This window comes from Erpetoichthys calabaricus, chromosome 4 (genome assembly GCF_900747795.2).
Source record: "Erpetoichthys calabaricus chromosome 4, fErpCal1.3, whole genome shotgun sequence".
NCBI lineage: Eukaryota > Metazoa > Chordata > Cladistia > Polypteriformes > Polypteridae > Erpetoichthys > Erpetoichthys calabaricus.
In genome coordinates this window covers 273158207-273178943 of record NC_041397.2, presented here as the reverse complement: position 1 = coordinate 273178943, position 20737 = coordinate 273158207, and the positions used below count along the sequence as shown (strand labels likewise).

General features: G+C 36.9%; 1 protein-coding gene across 1 annotated transcript in view; it reads right to left on the bottom strand.

The window, feature by feature from the left end:
• Positions 1–5376: 5376 nt before the first annotated feature.
• clcn4 (chloride channel, voltage-sensitive 4) overlaps positions 5377–20737 on the bottom strand; it is a 40571-nt gene continuing 25210 nt past the window's right edge. The window contains exons 9-11 of the mRNA XM_028800810.2: positions 16792–17190; positions 15306–15522; positions 5377–6987 (exon numbers count right to left, since the gene is read on the bottom strand). Coding sequence (XP_028656643.1) covers positions 6897–6987; positions 15306–15522; positions 16792–17190 — 707 coding nt within the window. The 3' untranslated portion in view covers positions 5377–6896. The remainder of the gene's footprint in view (positions 6988–15305; positions 15523–16791; positions 17191–20737) is intronic.

Sequence of the window (20737 nt, the reverse complement as noted above, 5' to 3'; positions counted from 1 at the left end):
AGAAAAAAAAAAAAAACCTTTACTCTGTGATCCTTCACATTGTTGGTTCATTTGTTGTTACATTAAGTTTAATAGCTTTATCGATTGTTAATCTATGATTGCAAAATTATTAGTTACATCTTTTCACTTGCAGCAATCAACTTTTGTTACCTGCACTTGCTGAATGAACAGGCCCTAGCCTAATGTTACTCAATTATGTTTGCCTCTTTTGTAAGTCGAATTGGATAAAAAAAATGTATACCAAGCAAACAGATATAAATGTATTCCAGTTGAAGTTGTGGGGGGACTGGCCATCTCAGTGTGGGGCATTAGCTTTGTCCACATTTATGTCTAGCACCGTAGCCTGTAATTACAATTAGTCAATTTCAAACATCTTTTGTGTTATGCAGAGTGAATTTGTTTTCTACTAGCTATATAAACTATTAAGAGTTTATCACTATCAAAAGAAAGAAATGAACACAATAGCATAAATGCTTAGGGTGCAGAATGGCCGACTCTCTCCTTCTTTTTCGAATGGCATCTACATTTGTTGGAAATGTCAAGAAGTTGACAAGAAAGAGCTTCATGAAAACACATTAAAAAAATCAATTTTCAGTGAAGCAAAAAATCTAATCACAATTACGTTTTACTTTAAGTAGTGCTTATTACAGTGATTGTCAAAAAAGGTAAGAAGCAAAAGAAGTACAGTACATATAACACAAGTGAATACAACATGAAGAACTGAATGAGCTAGAAGCACTTCCTAATGTTAATTAATTCTATCCAGCTCAAACCAACTCACACTAAATTATCCATCTTATACCTTCAACGAGGCTATAGCTGACCATCTTAAAAAAACAAAGGTCATGAACCTTTATTTCAGAATATAAAATGAAAACAAAATACTCACTTTTTTCAGTAAGTAAAATTAACAAAAAGTTGACATACTTTGACTGAGTGCATTTGATTTGTTTTAACCGTTTCTGATTTTAATTATAATATTTTATAATGTTTAGCAAATCAAAACAACAACTCTTTGAAGTACAAATACATATAAGTTTTATGGATTTTAATTTGGTCTCCTGTCATTCCAATTATTTTCAATGAACTAGGTATCATTCCAGTTCCATTGCCAACTCCAGGAATTAAACTATAATTTACCATGCATTTGTACAATTCAGTTCATACATGGCCCCAACCCTACTTTGCATATTCTCCCTGTATTTGTGTGGATTTTCACCCACATACTAAAGACATATGTTGGGCCAACTGGTAACCATAAAGTGACACTGAAAGTTTATGCTACCATTACATACTGCTGGGATAAACCCCATGTGATCCTGATTCTGAATCAGACTTGATGGTGGATAAAACCCTTGTTGTTTTTCCAATTTTATTTACTTTTGAAAAAATATCTTTATATAATAAGCAAGCTGTTTATGTATAATGTGAAATTACTGGCAAACACAGCAACAACAAGGCCTGCCAGTTCTGAGGCAACAAAGCAGGCTTTTGATGTGAAATATGCAGTTATGAGTGCAGAAGCCTGGTAAATATGCTGCTTCAAATCTAGAGTTTTGTATATTATTTCTTACAGTTGCCCAGCTTACATAAACTTTGAGGAAAAATAGGCACACACTGTCTAGATAACAATGGAACAGATCTTTAATGATGCTTTTACATAAAACATTTTTTATTTAAACATTTTAGTTTTTTAAGCATTAAATTGATAACACAATAGTAAATTGCTGCAAAATATATAATACATTTTTTTTTAAAAATCATTCAAACAAAAGATATAAATTAATTTAACCACTCTATGACATCCATTAAAATTAAATATTACAGTAGCCACAGCTTTCTCTCTGTGGAATAATGTTCATCTCTTGCAAGGAGATATGTCTACATATGATACACGTTTACACTCAGAAGTATTTTTTTTGTGTTTCTGTAAATAGTAGTAACAATAAAGTGACCATTCAAGACAATTAGCATGTCTTTCTAAAGTAATAAAAAAGTGTTTTCCCTAATAATTTATGTTTGTTGAAAAGATTTTAGTTCAGTTAAACTAACAACTACATACAACAGTCAAGTAACACTATTTCAATCAATTTTTGGTTATGGTGTTCTGAGACAAATTCACTGTAACAGTTTTGCAGTAAAGCACATAAAATTAAAATAAAGAGGGTATTCTAATATCAGAAAAGTAAATGTCAAATTTGTTTCCATATTGAAAGAAAAACTTAAAATCTTAACAGACAAACAATTGAGGTACAACAGAAATCACCTTTACAGGCAGCTTATTAATAAAAATATACAAGTAACAGATACTGAAGAACCACTGTAGTTACCCTGATCTTGAGATATACTAAAATGATTCATATCCTAAGAGATAATAAATCTGTTAAAAACTTCCAAAGGCTAGGTATATTGAGCAGTACCTAGTAAATCAAATTACTCTCTGTTCTGCATTACCAGGCTATAGCTTAAAAACATTCACACTTGTAACTATACTCATTGTGGAGATTTTTGAAATTCAACATTTTCGGATGCATGTTAAATTACAATGAAAAGTACTTGTTTTGTAATGCAGAAAAACGCTATTCCAATAAAAAAAAAACAAAGAAACAAAACAAACAATCTGGTGAATGTGGCATTTATCACAATAAATGTTCGTTTGACACAACTGTGTGCAATTATAGTGCATATATACAGTAAACAGTGCTGCCAAATCACTGAGGTACAAAATGCAGCAGTGATCCGTTTAAAAAATATACATATATTCAGTGCTACACAAACCAGTTTTCAATATTAAACAAAGGACAAACATTTTTTAGATTACTATCAACAGAGTAATTTCAGGAGTACGTATGTATCAAGTCTAGGTACTTTATTATGCTCGTGCAGCTTTTGCAGTTTAGTTCAGTTTTTCCCACCATTGTTAGAAAGAGAATGAGTTATACAGTAAGTATAACAAACCAGACTATCATTAACTGGCACTAACAAAAGTGTTAGTTAATATACTCTAAAATCTAAATAGCCCCTAAAGGAAAAAAAATATTTAGTTGGGCAGACACTGCCACATTTATCATCTGCATGAGCAGAGGAGTGTTTTATTATTTTATATGGGGTGCTAGGACAGTGCTTCCGAAACTTGGTCCTGAGGACCCACTGTGGCTGCAGGTTTTTGTTCCAACCAGATTCATAATCAGTGACAACACCTGATAACACTGATGTCAATTAATTAGCTGTTTTATTTTCTCTTATTCTACATTCAGAAGAGCACAGCAGCATGATTTTTACATTTATAAGACACTAGCTGTGTAAGCCCGTGCTGTAAAAAGCCCGGGCTCCTAGAAACTATTGAAATCGTCAGAAAAAAATTTGAAATGCAGAGTCGGCAGTTTCTTTTTGCAGACTTTTATATATAAGATTTACAAATGTTTCTGTTTTTTCTATAGATTTAAATGCTTAACTCTCTTTTGTTGATTTCATTATATTTTGCCCTTTCTCTGTGCAGTTTTTCACCTTCTTTGCATCTTATTAATGACAATTAAAATCAAGCAGAGCAGACACCCAGGCAAACAACACTGAATCACGGCTTCAGCTACTTTAGCGTCAGACCCACTAATTAGTAAATAATGGATTAACTAAATAACTTGAACACCTGGAGAGGCAGAATGAAAATCAAGACGAAAATATTGTTAAAAAGAAAAAAAAACATTATTCCCACATAACTGCTTGGTACATTTTAATATATATACTTTTCTAATTACTATATTGTTCCCAAAACACAGACCTTGGGAAATAACAATTCACTTTTTCATTTTTCAACAGAAGCTGGATGGAACAAAAACCTGCAGCCACAGTGGGTATCCAGGACCGAGTTTGGGAAGCACTGTGCTAGGGGAGTGTTTTCTTGTGTCAGCTTTCCTATATCCATCTGGAACTACACAGTACTAGGCAAAGTTTGGATTCCTATTTTGTAGCAATGCTATTTTTACCTGAAGGCTCCTGGAACAAACCTCAACTTTTCAGCAGCGTAGATTCCTGTTCTATAAGTGAAACCTGTGCAAGCTTTGTTTTATATATATATATATATATATATATATATATATATATATATATATATATATATATATATATATATACACACACAAAATATTAATATCAGTTAATCATTCAGTCATTCTTTTTACAAACCTTCCCAAGAAGGTTTGCAGGGAAGCTGAAGCCTATTCCAGCAAGCACAGAGTGCAAGAAAGGAACAATCCTATTGCATGGTGAACTCACACACATATACACGAAGGTCAATTTAATGGCATTCCACCTAACCTGCATGCCTGTGGACTGTGGGAGGAAAACTAAGCACCCATACGAAAACCTATGCAGACACTGGGAAAGCATGCAAACTCCACACAGGGATGCCCTTCTTGTTACAAGCAGAAGCGATACCAATTGTATCACCACACCACCCTCTCAGTTAATAAAAATGGCTTTCAAAATTGATTGCTGGAGTACAACATGGTATAATGCCTCATCAAGGACATGATGCCATCACTGTCACTGACTAGTTATAGTCTTTGCCATCAAGCAAATACATTTTCCTTATCCTAAGATTTACTTCTTTGTGCATTACTTTTAAACACTTACAATTGTGTGCATTTGTCACCAAATGTGTGTGTAAACATGCATTGGCTCACTGACGAAACACTGTAACAGTGTTACTAATAGTGTTCAATGCAACTTGTGGAGAACAGAAATAAAGCACTGTGTATTGATGAATATGTCACAAGCTGGAACAAACCAAAATCCTAATTAGTGCAAAACAGTGCCTGACATTGGATAAAAAAAATCTCAAAACTTTAATAAAGCAGCCAAAAATAACATGAGTAAGTATGAAAATATGTATTTGCTTACATTTGATGTAATCACTTTGCAGGTAACAACTCCTGTTTAATGGGAAAATATCTGGAAGCAGACATCAGTGTCATGTTGGTTCCTTATGCTTGCGAAAAGAAAAATTATTTGGTTCCTTTTTCAGATTTCTATACACACTAATGTATAAAAGAGTGTGACATTCTGGATAAAAAGCAGTACTAAAAAGAGTTTTAAGGTCCTATAAGCCACATTCAAATAGTTTGAATACTGCCACTTACAACCATTACTACCAAGTTTGTGAACACATTTGACAATAAAAAATACTCGTAACAAAATATTCACTAACACTTGGTGAAAGGATATTGAGCGTCAATGAGGATTTTTTTCACTTTGTAAATTATGCAAATTCAGTGCAAAACTTTTTCAAATAATTTTACATAATATTTACAGTTAAATTTAACATAATGAATTAATGTGCAATGATTTTTAATTGTAAAAAATGTCTAATATTTTAAAATAAACTTTCTTCAAGAATAAAATAAATAAACAATATTTAACACATATTAAGGATATGAACACTACTACTACAATATGAAGTGCTGCAAATGTTCTTGCTGAAATATAATCTCCCTTTGTTAGGTTTCATGAAATGCTGAATAGTGGTGCTTATGTTATGAATCTCCAAAGATTTTAGAGTATTTATGTGTATTTATATACAAAATTCATTCATTCATTTTTTGCCATGCCTGGCCAATTCATCTAGAAGTAAATACAGAAAAAGAGGAAAAAATGGGTACCAACCCTTAAGATGCCAACAGTCCACTAAATCTCCCACCAATTTATCATTTTAAATAATTGTTAACTAAATGTATGATAATTTTTCCAATAAGCTATTACATAATAGATTTTGAGATATGTATGGTTTCCCATATTTGCTTATGACATATTTATTTGTTTCTGAAAAACAATGTCACTGTTTAAAGTTTTGATATTGGAATGTACAGTATTTTTGTGGATTCTTAAATTTCAATACAAAGGGAATGGGAGACTTCAGATACATTTATGTTACAGAAAAGAAAAAAAAATTGCAGCTGTTAAAAGCTAAGGTAATTGCATAGTGCAATTCATGATTGGAAGTCTTTGCAGAAAAGACCACGTGTGGGGAGTATGTGTTGCTACTAAACTCTGCACAGTTTACATACAGCATAACTATCAGAAAACCACTTGAGTAAAAGCAAATGGAATTTTAACAGATCAATCAGTGATAATGGCACAAAGAGAATGAAGTTTTCTAAAATTGATTACTGGAATACATCAGAGTATTATGCCTCCTTTTGCTCTTATCCAAAAAAATAAACATACAAAACAAAAGACTTCAGATGCGGTTTGACATTTAGGATGGAAACAAATATCTGATAAGGAAGGATATGTTTTATAAGGAACATTTCATATTACAATTATAACATGAGGTTTAGAGGAACACAAGCCAAAAGCCTGAGCATTGCCAAAAGAGACGCAGCCATACTGGTTTGCAAGGATGATGAATGATGATTACTTCCTTCTTCATGGTTCTGATGGATGTACAGTATAGAAGTGAAGAAGGAAAAGGCTGATATTAATAAAAGTGCAATAGAAATACTAAGGTACCATAAGTATATTTTCTGTTGGTCTTTGCAATAGCATTTTAGGAACAATGAATGAAGAGCTTCCATCTTGATTAGAGTCTGGGCAAAACAGACTCCCCATCAAAAGCTAGAACTTGTACAGGTCAGAGGTTAGGAACGGATCTAATTTTCCAAGACAAGTCTAAAATAAAATTCAAACTTTCTTGGCAAATCATGCTTATAATGTACACAGCCTGGCATGGCATAAGACAATCACGAACACCTCCTTTCAAATGTTCCAAGTTTATGTCAGCTGTCCAGTCCTTGTCATAGCCAAACACTTTACTTTCACAGCTTAGCATGGCTACTCACATTAGCAAGGATCATATATCCTGCTAAGAAGTTAAGAACTCCCTGGTTGTACTATTAGTGTTAATTGAACATGATAGATTCAGGGTCTTGATTTGCCATCTGGGCCATATGTCTGAGAACATCCTTTTTAGTTATGATACCCAAAAGGCGCCTAAAAAGGAAAAGAAAAAAATTAATATATATATGTAATAAGAAGTTGTGACTGTTGTCTAGTCATTCCCAGATACACAAGCAGAAACCTAGTACCATCATTTTTAAAAGGCATAGTCACAACCTGTTTTGATGTCATTTTAAACCAACATTATAACAAAAAACAAAAGTCGCTTTATTGGGAAAAAGTGTTTGATGACTTAAGAACTTAAAAGCATAAGTCTATATTGCAGTTTAAAATCACTGTGCCCACAGCATGAGTTTCCACTTAATAACCATTAGTTATGATTGATTCATTAAAGGGGAAAAATAATTATTTTTTATGTTACCTACTACATGATCCAGAACAATCAACAAAAGGCATACACAAAAAATGTAATTTAAGCAGAAAAAACACAATTAATTGAAGACCGTAATCTTGGCCAATGAATAAGGAGTAGGTGGATCTACAATTCAATGAATGTCCTGTTTATACCCTTCACTGATTTTTCCAGAAGCATTTAGCAATATTTGAGCAAAAAATGCATGCATACTGCTAGCTTACAACTGGATACCTGACATGTGGATTATGCATTATGAGTAACACAAGTTTTTTTTTTTTGGGGCGCTTTGATATTGTTCTCTATTGTCAAGCATTAGTCAACATAGATCGCTTTTTCACAACTAAGTCATGAGATTCAAATTTTTTCTTGATCATTGCTACAAAACACATTGGGTAAGAAACATTTAAAAAATATAGAATTTTTACGTTGAGTATTCCTTTAACTCTCATATCCAGTTCAGGGTCATAAGGAAAGTTACCAAAATTGTCTGATTAAGTGATGCAGGTTAAGTTATTCAATAAACTACAATTGTCATACTTAGGGGTGGGCGGTATGACCAAAATTCTGTATCACGGTATTTTTCTAAATTATCCCGATTTCACGGTATTCAACGGTATTTTTTTTCCCCATGCATGAGTGGATGTTAACCACATTTTCCACTGCAATTACTGGCTAAGAATAACCTATTCCACTGTCAAGAGCATTGTACATTGTACAAAAAAACATTTTAATGTGCACACAAGTATTAATACAGGTTTGCATAGCCCCATAAAGTGATAGTTTTCAAGGGGGTGGCACTAATGAAGAGAAGGAATCACATTGCATGACAGTTGCAGTCAAAATATAGAACCTTTTTATTGAATAAATTTTGCAAAAACTTAAACTATAATTTTGACAACATATTTTCAACCATCCAAAGAGGCATTTAGACTTAGTAAAATATCCAGAAGTGCTTGTCAAATGTTGTATTGCACAGAACATGTCTTAGAAAAGGAATAAATAGTAAATATTTTTTGTAAACCAACTACACTTTCTGTTAATGTTAACAATCTCTGTCCACTGACATGTTAAAGTGACTTTTTAAACAACTTTACCATCATTAAACTGCATAATTTTTAAACTAATAAATAATAACAATAAAATAAATAATAGTATTATTGCTGATAGTTGCACTATTACTTCAAGCCCAGGTGCATTACACAGTATTCATCAAATTAAAATAAAAGAAAACAAGTGCAACTTGGTGATGACATCTTTACCAACTAAACCATCATTTAGGCAAACTGCATTAATATGGACCTTGCTTCAAGCTAAGCTATATGCATAAATAATAAAACTGCAACTTGCATTTATAATGCTATTTGTGGTATAGCCCTACGGAATCATATTAGGGCCATGATGAAGAAAAAAAAAATACGGATACAGGGAAGAAAAAAACAAATTATATGTCGAGAATAAAGTCGACATTTCCACTTTATTCTCGCCGTTTATGTCGAGATTAACGTCGACATTTCCACATTATTCTCATAGGTTACTTCATAATTAAAGTAGAATGTCGTAAACTAAACTTCTTCCTAAAATCAATGTTTAATTTACTAGATTATGTCAAACCCCGTCATAAATTAATGCAGCACATTAAATGCTTTGTGTTGTGTTCCCCGACCCAGTTGTTAATCACTACGCTTCTTAAACTGACTTCCTCCGCACTAAGATGAGACAGCGATCACCGCACAGAATCCATTCACTTCATTATATTCCTGCTTTCTGAAAATTTAGAATGCTAAGATAAATACTTGATATCATTTTCATGATGAAATGCATTAAAGCAGGTATTAAACATGCACGGTAGTGAAGCGGTAGTGCTGCTCCCTCGCAGTAAGGTGTCCCCAGATGTATGTTCAGTGTAGAGAACTTTATGGCAGGTGTGACGAGGCTCCAAAAAACTGGATGTATGAATGGGTATTGCACAGGTTTAACTTAAATATTGTGTAAATGTTGGGTTTGTGATCTGGTGGTCAGAGACACGAACACAGAATTCAATGCATGTTCTTCTGAGCGGGCTTTCTTTATTGCACACGTGCTGTCTCTATCTGACGCACCAAAATCCCAGTTCCTATCTCCACATAACCAATCATCACACGATAAACGTCTTTGTGAAATTAAAACTAGTTATAAACTTAGCCCACGGAGTGTTCAGAACTTTAAAAATATCTTCGTTATACATGTTTAATTATGCCATCCATTCAGGGTTGCGCCCATCCCTGAACGAGTCGCCAGTACATCGCAGGGTGAATACGAGCAAAACATACACTAGCAGGGTCAATATAGCATAACAAAACCCCACATCCTACATGACTTTGAAAGGAAACTGAAGCATGCCGAGTAAACCCACCAGAAAAACATGCAAATGCAAGGCAGGGTACATCCGAGACACCCTTGCTGTGAGGCAGCACTGCAACCTCCATGCCGCCGTGTCCCGACATGATTAATAAATCCTTTAATGCATTTCATCATGAAAATTATATCAAGTATTTATCTTAGCATTCTAAATGTTCAGAGAGCAGGAATATCATGAAGTGAATGTATTCTGTGTGGCGATCGCTGCCGGCGCCTCCTCTTAGTGCAAGAGGAAGTCAGTTTAAGAAGCTCAGGGAACACTTAACACAAAGCATTTAATGTGCTATATAACTTATGACGGGGTTTGAGAAAATCTTGTTAATTAAATATTCATTTTATGATGAAGTTTAGTTTACGATGTTCTACTTTAATGACAAATTACGAGAATAAAGTCAACATGTCGACTTTAATCTTGACATAAACGGCAAGAATAAAGTAGAAATGTCGAGAATAAAGTCAACATGTCGACTTTATTCTCGTCATAAGCGTCGAGATTAAAGTGGAAATGTCGAGAATAAAATCAACATGTCGTCACACTATTACACAGTACCCAGGTACATTACACTGTATTGAAAACAAATAAAACAAGTACAACTTGGCTTGCAATATTATCTAGTAGTATAGAACCAGTACTTATACATTTGAACATAATGGTCCACATCCGACCTTTTAAAACCAAAGTATCTCCAGGCAACGGACTCCTTTTTTTCGGCAAAAGTTCTTCCGTGTCATCATGTTCAACTTTATCGTCAGCTACAGCTTCAGTTTCAGAATGTTCTCTGTCCATTTTCACTGCGCAATACCTACACTACAGTACTACTACCTATTTAGTGGTGTAGCAGTGAAAAAGAGCCCCTGCACAACAAATCTGTGTTTAGCGGTGTAGCAGTGAAAAAGGTCCCCACTTGAACAGTTTCCTGCTGCGCCACATTCCAAATGTCGTTTAGGCAATTTAAACCGGTGTTGCGGTATAAGAAAAATCCATATCATAAAAAAAATAAAAAACGGTTTTCGGTATGAACCGGTATACTGCCCAGCACTAGTCATACTATTAATTTTTCATAAAATGTATTATTGACATAACACATAATTCAGAAGTCTGAAAATATACAGTATAATCTTTAAATATGGAAATACCTTAAGCTTTAAACAATTTGATATGGTCTTGTCCAAAGGTATCATAGAACTTACTGAGAATCAAAGCTGTTGGTCATTTTACAATGCTCTCCACACACACACACACACACACACACACAAAGGCATGCAAACCCACCTTTGAAGGAACATACAGTACATAGCGCTACTGCATTACTATCAAGGAATTGCTTTTGAGTGTATCAAATATAGGGTAGTCAATTATCTGACAATTTTTTGTATGTGGTGCCTTCATGCAATACTGTCAAGCAAATGGACTTTAGGGCATGGATGAAAATGTGAAAGTCTAGAAAATTTGAAATGTTTATAACAAATAATCACAGCACATGAAAACCTCTCTTTAATGGTATGTTGTGCATACTACCATTAAGTCTAAGAAAAATGACAATTTTCTACAGGACAAATCTGAGAAGCGCCATATAAATACATAGGCAATTATTTTATTGCCATTAACAATGTCAAATTTGATTTGGTGAATTTCATACAAACAAATCATTAATAAAAACAAACAGCCTAAGGAAAACAACAATCATCAAATCCCAACAGCCAAACCAATTTAACAAAAAGACAATTAAGACTTTTCATCAAATTATTACAGAAGACAAAGCCAATATGTTAAGTTTATGTATTTTATAACCTGTGGTAATTACTTTTATGAAAGCTGGTATCTCTGCCCTGCAGTGACAGAACCTCTTGTGCTGTGTGTTGGAAAGAAGGAGAGTGAAACTGAGGGTGGCGAGGTGTGAGATACAGGTCAGAAAAACTCTTAATGGCTTTATACTAAAAAAATAATGAATCTAAAAGTTTAACCAGTGATATTGCAAGTGGTACACAGTACTTTTTAGTTATTTCCTTGACTCACCAGAGAGACTGACATTTCAAACTGTTACGGAAAACATAATATAAGCATTTGGAATCTTTACATGTAGAGTTAAGACTCACAAAAAGTGAAAACCCCAACAGGGTGCTGGCGGAAATTGGGCTACTGTTGGCCGAAGAAGGAGGAGAAGAAGAGGGGGGGAGACGTGTCTGGAGGCAGGAGGAGAGGAGGAAAGTAAAGAGAGTGGAACTGAGGGTAGGAACTTTGAATGTTGGCAGTATGACTGGTAAGGGGAGAGAGTTAGCAGATATGATGGAGAGAAGAATTGTGCGTGCAAGAGACTAAATGGAAGGGGAAGTCCAGATGGATCTGAGGTGGATTCAAATTGTTCCATCATGGTGTGGATGGGAGAAGAAATGGGGTAGGAGTTATTCTGAAGGAACAGTATGTCAAAAGTGTTTTGGAGGTGAAAAGAGTGTCAGGCAGAGAAATGATTATGAAGCTGGAAATTGGAGGTGTGATGATGCATGTTGTTAGTGCATATGCATCGCAAGTTGGGTGTGCAATGGGTGAGAAAGAAGATTTCTGGAGTGAGTTGGATGAAGTGATGAACAGTGTACCCAAGGGACATAAAGTGGTGATTGGAGCGGATTTCAATGGGCATGTTGGTGAAGGGAACAGTGGAGATGAGGAGGTGATGGGTAGGTATGGTGTCAAGGAGAGGAATGAAGAAGGTCAGAGGATAGTGGATTTTGCCAAAAGGATGGACATGGCTGTGGTGAGTACATATTTTAAGAAGAGGGAGGAACATAGGGTTACATACAAGAGTGGAGGAAGATGCACACAGGTAGATTACATCCTATGCAGAAGAGTTGATCTGAAGGAGATTGAAGACTGCAAAGTGGTGGCAGGGGAAAGTGTAGTTAAGCAGCAAAGGATGGTGGTCTGTAGGATGACGTTGGAGATCAAGAAGAGGAAGAGAGTGAGGGCAAAGCCAAGGATCAAATGGTGGAAGTTGAAAAAGGAAGACTGCAAGGTTGAGTTTAGGGAAGAGGTGAAACAGGCACTGGGTGGCAGTGAAGAGTTACCAGACAGCTGAGAAACTACAGCAGATGTAGTAAGGGTGACAGCAAGAAGGGTGCTTGGTGTGACATATGGAAAGAGGAAGGAGGAAAAGGAAACCTGATGGTGGAATAAGGAAATACAGGAGAGTATACAGAGGAAGAGGATGGCAAAGAAGAAGTGGGATAGTCAGAGAGATGCAGAAAGTTGACAAGAGTACAAGGAGATAAGGCGCAAGGTGAAGAGAGAGGTGGCAAAGGCTAAAGAAAAGGAGTATGATGAGTTGTATGAGAGGTTGGACACTAAGGAGGGATAAAAGGACTTGTACCGATTAGCTAGACAGAGGGACCAAGCTGGGAAAGATGTGCAGCAGGTTAGAGTGATAAAGGATAAAGATGGAAATGTACTCACAAGCGAGGGGAGTGTGTTGAGCAGATGGACAGAGTACTTTGAGAGGCTGATGAATGAAGAGAACGAGAGAGAGAGAAGAGGTTGGATGATGTGGAGATAGTGAATCAGGAAGTGTAACGGATTAGCAAGGAAGAAGTAAGAACAGCTATGAAGAAGATGAAAAATGGAAAGGCTGTTGGTCCAGATGACATACCTATGGAAGCATGGAGGTGTTTAGGAGAGGTGGCAGTGGAGTTTTTAACCAGATTGTTTAATGGAATCTTGGAAAGTGAGAAGATGCCTGAGGAGTGGAGAAGAAGTGTACTGGTTCCGATATTTAAGAATAAGGGGGATGTGCAGGACTGCAGTAACTAAAGGGGAATAAAATTGATGAGCCACAGCATGAAGCTATGGGAGAGAGTAGTGGAAGCTAGGTTAAGAAGTGAGGTGATAATTAGTGAGCAGCAGCATGGTTTCATGCCAAGAAAGAGCACCACAGATGCAATGTTTGCTCTGAGGATGTTGATGGAGAAGTTTAGAGAAGGCCAGAAGGAGTTGCATTGCTTCTTTGTGGACCTGGAAAAAGCATATGATAGGGTGCCTCGAGAGGAGCTGTGGTATTGTATGAGGAAGTCGGGAGTGGCAGAGAAGTATGTAAGAGTTGTACAGGATATGTACGAGGGAAGTGTGACAGTGGTGAGGTCTGCGGTAGGAGTGACGGATGCATTCAAGGTGGAGGTGGGATTACATCAGGGATCGGCTCTGAGCCCTTTCTTATTTGCAATGGTGATGGACAGGTTGACAGACAAGATAAGACAGGAGTCCTCGTGGACGATGATGTTTGCTGATGACATTGTGATCTGTAGAGATAGTAGGGATCAGGTTGAGGGGACCCTGGAGAGGTGGAGATATGCTCTAGAGAGGAGAGGAATGAAGGTCAGTAGGAACAAGACAGAATACATGTGTGTAAATCAGAGGGAGGTTAGTGGAATTGTGAGGGATGCAGTGAGTAGAGCTGGAGAAGTTGGATGAGCTTAAATACTTGGGATCAACAGTACAGAGTAACGAGGATTGTGGAAGAGAGGTGAAAAAGAGAGTGCAGGCAGGATGGAATGGGTGGAGAAGAGTGTCAGGAGTAATTTGTGACAGACAGGTATCAGCAAGAGTGAAAGGGACGGTCTACAAAACGGTAGTGAGACCAGCTATGTTATATGGGTTGGAGATGGTGGCACTGACCAGAAAGCAGGAGAAAGAGCTGGAGGTGGCAGAGTTAAAGATGCTAAGATTTGCACTGGGTGTGACGAGGATGGACAGGATTAGAAATGAGTACATTAGAGGGTCAGCTCAAGTTGGACGGTTGGGCGACAAAGTCAGAGAGGCGAGATTGCGTTGGTTTGGACATGTGCAGCGGAGACATGCTGGGTATATTGGGAGAAGGATGCTAAGGATAGAGCTGCCAGGGAAGAGGAAAAGAGGAAGGCCTAAGCGAAGGTTTATGGATGTGGTAAGAGAGGACATGCAGGTGATGGGTGTAACAGAACAAGATGCAGAGGACAGAAAGATATGGAAGAAGATGATCCGCTGTGGCAAACCCTAATGGGAGCAGCCGAAAGAACAAGAAGATATTGAGAGTAAGTATTAAAGCACTAACCTTACTGAGAGTGAATAAACCTAGACAAAAGATATATACACAGCCCCAGAAATGGGGAAGTGTAAATTGTTTTTTTTTTTTATTTCTTAAAGTTATCAAGAGTACTGTAAAAATTTATATGCATTATTTCCAAATCGACAAATGCAAAAGCGAGCAGGGGTGAATTTTTTTTTTTTATAATTGTCCCCTCTGAACTGCTGGTCTTTGACTACTTAGGTCAACTAAATATGCTCAATATGTAACTGGACAATATCTTTTGTGCACTATATTGTTACTTCATGTGCATTTAATATATACTTTGGAATTTTCGGAAAATGATAAATCAATGCACATATAGCTTAACTGGGATACACAATATAATTACTTTCCATTATTTTATGTACCATATAATAGTAACTTATTATAAAATCTTGTCTGTGAATGTTTGCAAATAAAAAAAAACAAATGACGTAGTTAGAAAATCATTTGTACAAAGACAATTAATATATAAAAATGTATAGAATGAAAAGAAAAAAAAATACCCGCTGCGAGTGACAAGGCACTGTCGTAGTCCCAGCTTTCTAAAAATGTCCACCACCGTTTCCATTGGAGTATGATCTGTAACAGTGAAGGGACTGAGATTAAGAATTCGGCGAAGCTTGAGAGGTTGGGGACTACTGGCTGGTAACTGTGGCACATCTTCAATGAAATAAACCACAGAGTTGCTCACTACACCCTCCTGTTTCTGTCTGGCATTTTCTAAAGATAAAAAACAAAACTATAATTACTTGACTGTCAACTGTTCTTCCCGAAACTTAGTATTATTTAATATCAGGGATACAAAATGTGCTTAACAAAACATAAAAAAGTTTAAACTTTAAAAAGATAATAAACTGTTCAAACAGTGTTTAGTATATACAATACAATTTATTTTTGTATAGCACAAAATCACACAAGAAGTGCCGCAATGGGCTTTAACAGGCCCTGCCTCTTGACAGCCCCCCAGCCTTGACTCTCTATGAAGACAAGGAATAAGTCCCCAAAAAAAAACCTTGTAGGGAAAAAATGGAAGAAACCTTGGGAAAGGGAGTTCAAAGAGAGACTTATATATAAGTATAATGTAAAATTAACACAAATTTTGAAAACAATGATTGGTCAAATATATTTAAGTAACTAAATATAACCTTTACAGTGTATACTGTATTTTTGTATCTTTTAAACTTTCAGCCTAAAAGAACTACAAGGAAACAAAACTGATTAGGCAGTTCTGTGTGATGAAATTTAAATTCAAGCTACATGAGACATAATATTCTGAAAATACGAAAATCATCACAGTTCACAGAACTGGCAGCATTTTTGAATAAAGGGAAAATGTGCAAGTTTTCTAAAACTACTTCTGTCACATTTTACACCATGGTTCACAAATCCTGATCCTGCAAGTAAACAAGTCAACACAAATGGGAAAACACCCTTTTACAGAGGACACTTTTCCAAACCGAATCATCAATAGCTAAAATGTAAAGATATAATGTTGGACAGTAATAGGACATCACAACTCAGGAGGGAAACCCAATAAAACAAATGAACATGGAAATTTTTATCTTACTATAACAAGCTCCAAGAATCATGAAAACAATTACAAGTCCAGTTGGTTGATCGCCTGTAAGTCAATAGAATTGCAACTATTAATACATTTATAAGTATGTATAAACACATAGAGGAAAAATACCTACTGCCTGTTCCATGGCCCATCAACAACAGAGATGAATGGGGTTTGATGAGATAGACATTTACACTGCAGCATTATGTTTTCTATATTGCTAAGATAGGGCTAACTACAACATTCTAAATCAAGCTTATTCAATAAGCACTATAGGGCTGCACACATTTGTAACTCAACAAAAAAATTGGCCATATAGGATATCAAAGTTCAGAGGATAGAAGAAAATGAATCTAGAGGTCATTTAGAAAGTAAAGTTAAATTTATTCTATAGCGTAGTACATTGTAAACAGATTGAAAGTGCTTACTTATAGCTAATATTAGATCTCTCCTCTGAACAAAACCAATGAGTCTCTCTGACTCCCTAGAGACCACAACAGGAAAGCCATTATAGTCGGTGTCTTTGATGAGGGCTTCCACATCTTCCACTGTTGTACTGTCTTGTGTTAAAATGGCTAGTGGAGGTTCATTACGCCGTGGACGCATCACATCTGTGGCAAGAGTTCTGTGTGTAAACTCATCTTTCACATCAAGGAATGGGTAACCATTAAGCTTAATGTGTGATTCATAGATGCCTTCTTTTCCAAAGGCATCTGCAACCCACTTGCTTGTGACAGCAGCAGCCATAAGTGGCACAATGTACTCCAAGCCTCCAGTTAATTCAAACATTATCACCACAAGAGATACGGTCATTCGTGTTACTCCACCTATGAGAGGGGGAAAAAAAAAGTTTTAATCTTAAAAGAGAAATTTGTACATTTTATACAGTATATTTCATTTGTACATTTTATACAGTATATTTCAACAGTGAAAAGGAAGGGATTGACTGAAAAATCAGTCACAGAGGACAAAGTCACAGTCCAATTTCAAGTAATTTAATGTCCTCAGTTATCATGCCAGTCTGTCTGTGTACTGCAAAAGAAACTGAAAAGACATTAAGAAATCTACACAAACTAAAATCTAGACAGAAAGGGATTCCTGTTCAAAATATAATATGGCATGCAAACTGCAGCATTATTGGTGCCATGTATATCCTTAGTGAGTGAGGGACGGGGCTGGACGGCGGAATGGGGGGAGAGGGGAAGGATGCCCATTCCGCCCCCTCCATCCATTGTTCTTTGCGGTTCCGGCTGCTTTTACTATATATAATCCACCAAGTCACCCGACCATGGTAGTAGCGAGGGGGGTGTGTGTACAAAGGGCAGGGACGTAATCAGTGCGAGCGTATGACCCGCACTTACTGGGAATTCCTCGTTCGTGGGGAACAATTGCAAGCCCCGGTCTCCATCACGAATGGGGTTCAATGGCTTACCCACGCCTGTCGGCACCGGGTAGACACACACTGATTCATTCAGTGTAGCGCGCGTGCAGTACTGGACATCCAAGGGCATCACAGACCTGTAAATGCTCAATCTCACGTTGCTGAAAGCCACTTGTCCCTCCAAGAAGTTGGACGCCGACCGCTCCGGGGTTGCGTAACTATTTAGCAGTAGGGAGTCTTGTTCGTTTTCTGGAATTAACCAGACAAATCGCTCCACCAAATAAGGGTGGCGGTGTTTGGGGAGTTGTTGCAGTTTGTGAGTTAAAAGCTGCAATGGTTTTACACTCCAGTACATTGCGGTGAATGCTGGTAACAGTCAGGCAGGCATGCGGGCGGGCAGGCATTCTCGTCCCATGCTCTTAGAGTTGGCGGGCGTGGCTCTGTGAGTTGTCATCATATCCCATGGTCTTAGAGTTGGTGGGCGGGTCTCTGTGATTTTTGTGGGCGTGGCTATGTCTTGCGTACCCCATGGTTGTCTTGCTTGCCCTGTCAGCTTAGTGAATTATATATATAGATTGTTACTGGGACGAACAGAAGTAGATTAGATTGCTTGTAGTGGTAATTTAAAGGAAGAATGGCAGGTTTAGAAAAATTTATTTTGTAGCATGTGGTTCTACAAATAAAGTGTAATAAGGCTAAAGTACACTTTTACAGGACTCTTGAACCACTCCTCAATGCCGAACATTTCAAGATCCCTGGTAGTATTAGGCTTGTCAGACCACAGATTTTCAAAATGATTTGAAGACTGAGGTGGTCACTGCAAAATACTGATTGAGCTCCCAGAACCATTTTGTGTGGATTTTCAAGTACAGTGGAGCCTCGGTTCATGAACGTCTCGGTACACGTACAAATCGGTTTACGACCAAAAAGTTCGCCAAACTTTTGCATCTTTTCACGACCACACACTCGGTATACGAACAAGCCAGTTTCCTTTCGGTTTGTACGTGTTCAGTCTCTCCCTGTGCATTTCCTGTGCAGCGAGCAAGAGAGAGAGAGCGCGACACACACACACACGAGAGAGAGAGAGACACACACACACACACAAGCAGCACGAGAGAGAGAGACACACAAACACACAGGCAGCACGAGAGAGAGAGACACACAAACACACAGGCATCGTAAACTGATTTGGTCGTGAACCGAAGCAATTTTCCACATAGGATTGTATGGAAATACAATTAATCCGTTCCAGACCATACGAACTGTATGTAAATATTTTTTTTTTTTTTAAGTTTTTAAGCACAAATATAGTTAATTAAATCATTGAATGCGCAGCGTAATAGTAAACTAAATGTAAAACATTGAATAACACTGAGAAAACCTTGAACAACAGAGAAAACTAACACTGCAATAGTTCGCGCTATAGCGCTACCAACCGCTGGCTAAAAACACATTTTTTTAATGAGTTTTAAGCACAGGGAAAAAAATGAACATTTAAAAAAATCTGTAATTTAATAAACCACCAAGAAAAGTAACATTTCAAAAATGCACACTACGAACCGATCGCTGTAAACAGAAGTGAAAACAAAATCAAGCCCAGTGCATTCTTTAACTGCCTTCCTACCTTATGCGTCCAGCCCCCTTTCTCTCGCGCTGCCTGTGTGTGTGTCTGTCTCTCTCTCACGCTGCCTGTGTGTGTGCGCGTCTCTCTCTCGCGCTGCCTGTGTGTGCACGTCTCTCTCTCTCGCGCTGCCTGTGTGTGTGTGCGTGTGTGCTCTCTTGCTCGCTGCACAGGAAATGCACAGGGAGAGACTGAACATGTATAAACCGAAAGTGAAACTGGCTTGTTTGTATACCGAGTGTGTGGTCGTGAACCGAGGCAAAAGTTTGGCGAACTTTTTGGTCGTAAACCGATTTGTACGTGTACTGAGACGTTCGTGAACCAAGGTTCCACTGTATTTGGAAAATAATACTATTATTACTATTATTTAGAAAACATCTTTTATAGTAGTGATAACTATTGTCAGAGTGGAAATAAATACTTCCCTCAAATATTTGAACAGAATATGTGACTAATTATGTGCATTGTCTATTTAATAAAATAATCTTGGTCATTTTATAAAGAGTGTCAATAATTCTTGAGTGGACTGTTTCACACAAAGCAGGGATTCTCCTAGACCAGGGGTAGGCAACGTCAGTCCTGCAGAGCCGCAGTGGTTGCAGGTTTTTGTTCCAACCCAGTTTCTTAATGAGCAATCAATTATTGCTGATGAGTGTTTCATCAGCAATAATTGATTGCTCATTAAGAAACTGGGTTGGAACAAAAACCTGCAACCACTGCGGCTCCCAGGACTGACGTTGCCTACCTCTGTCCTAGACAATATTTAACAACAGGCAGAACTGGTTGCTGACTTGTTCCATCTTAGAAAGGTGACACATTTATTAATTTATCTATTTATTACTTTTACTAGTTTAGAGCTTAACTCTGCTGGCTTAGCTCTCTCTCCCTCTCTTATGGGTAGGAGTTGATTTGTTTTGAACCTAGTTTTGTAAAACGTGACTTATTTGTATGGAATGTTATGATTTTAATAAAATCCAAAAAAAAAAAGGTGACACTGCAGTGCATCATTATATTACTTACTTTGTACACCTGTAAAGCCAAGGTATCATCAATATACAAAAAACTCAATTGTCCTTCATTCACTCAGAATATGGAACCAATGTAGGAAGTATTTTACGTTATCTGTGGCACCTCTACATGATAACCACCTTTTTCCACCCTCTTGATCTTATACAGTTTTTAATGTTTGGAAAACGAATGGGATTAAATCATTTAGATATGTGTATATACATAATGTCTATGAACAATTACATTCCAAATTTAATCTCCCATCAACAGAATTTTTCCATTATCTCCAAATCAGAAACTTTGCTGAACGAAATCTGTCCAATTTTCTTCACCTCCCACCTATTTCTATCCAGAACAGATATTG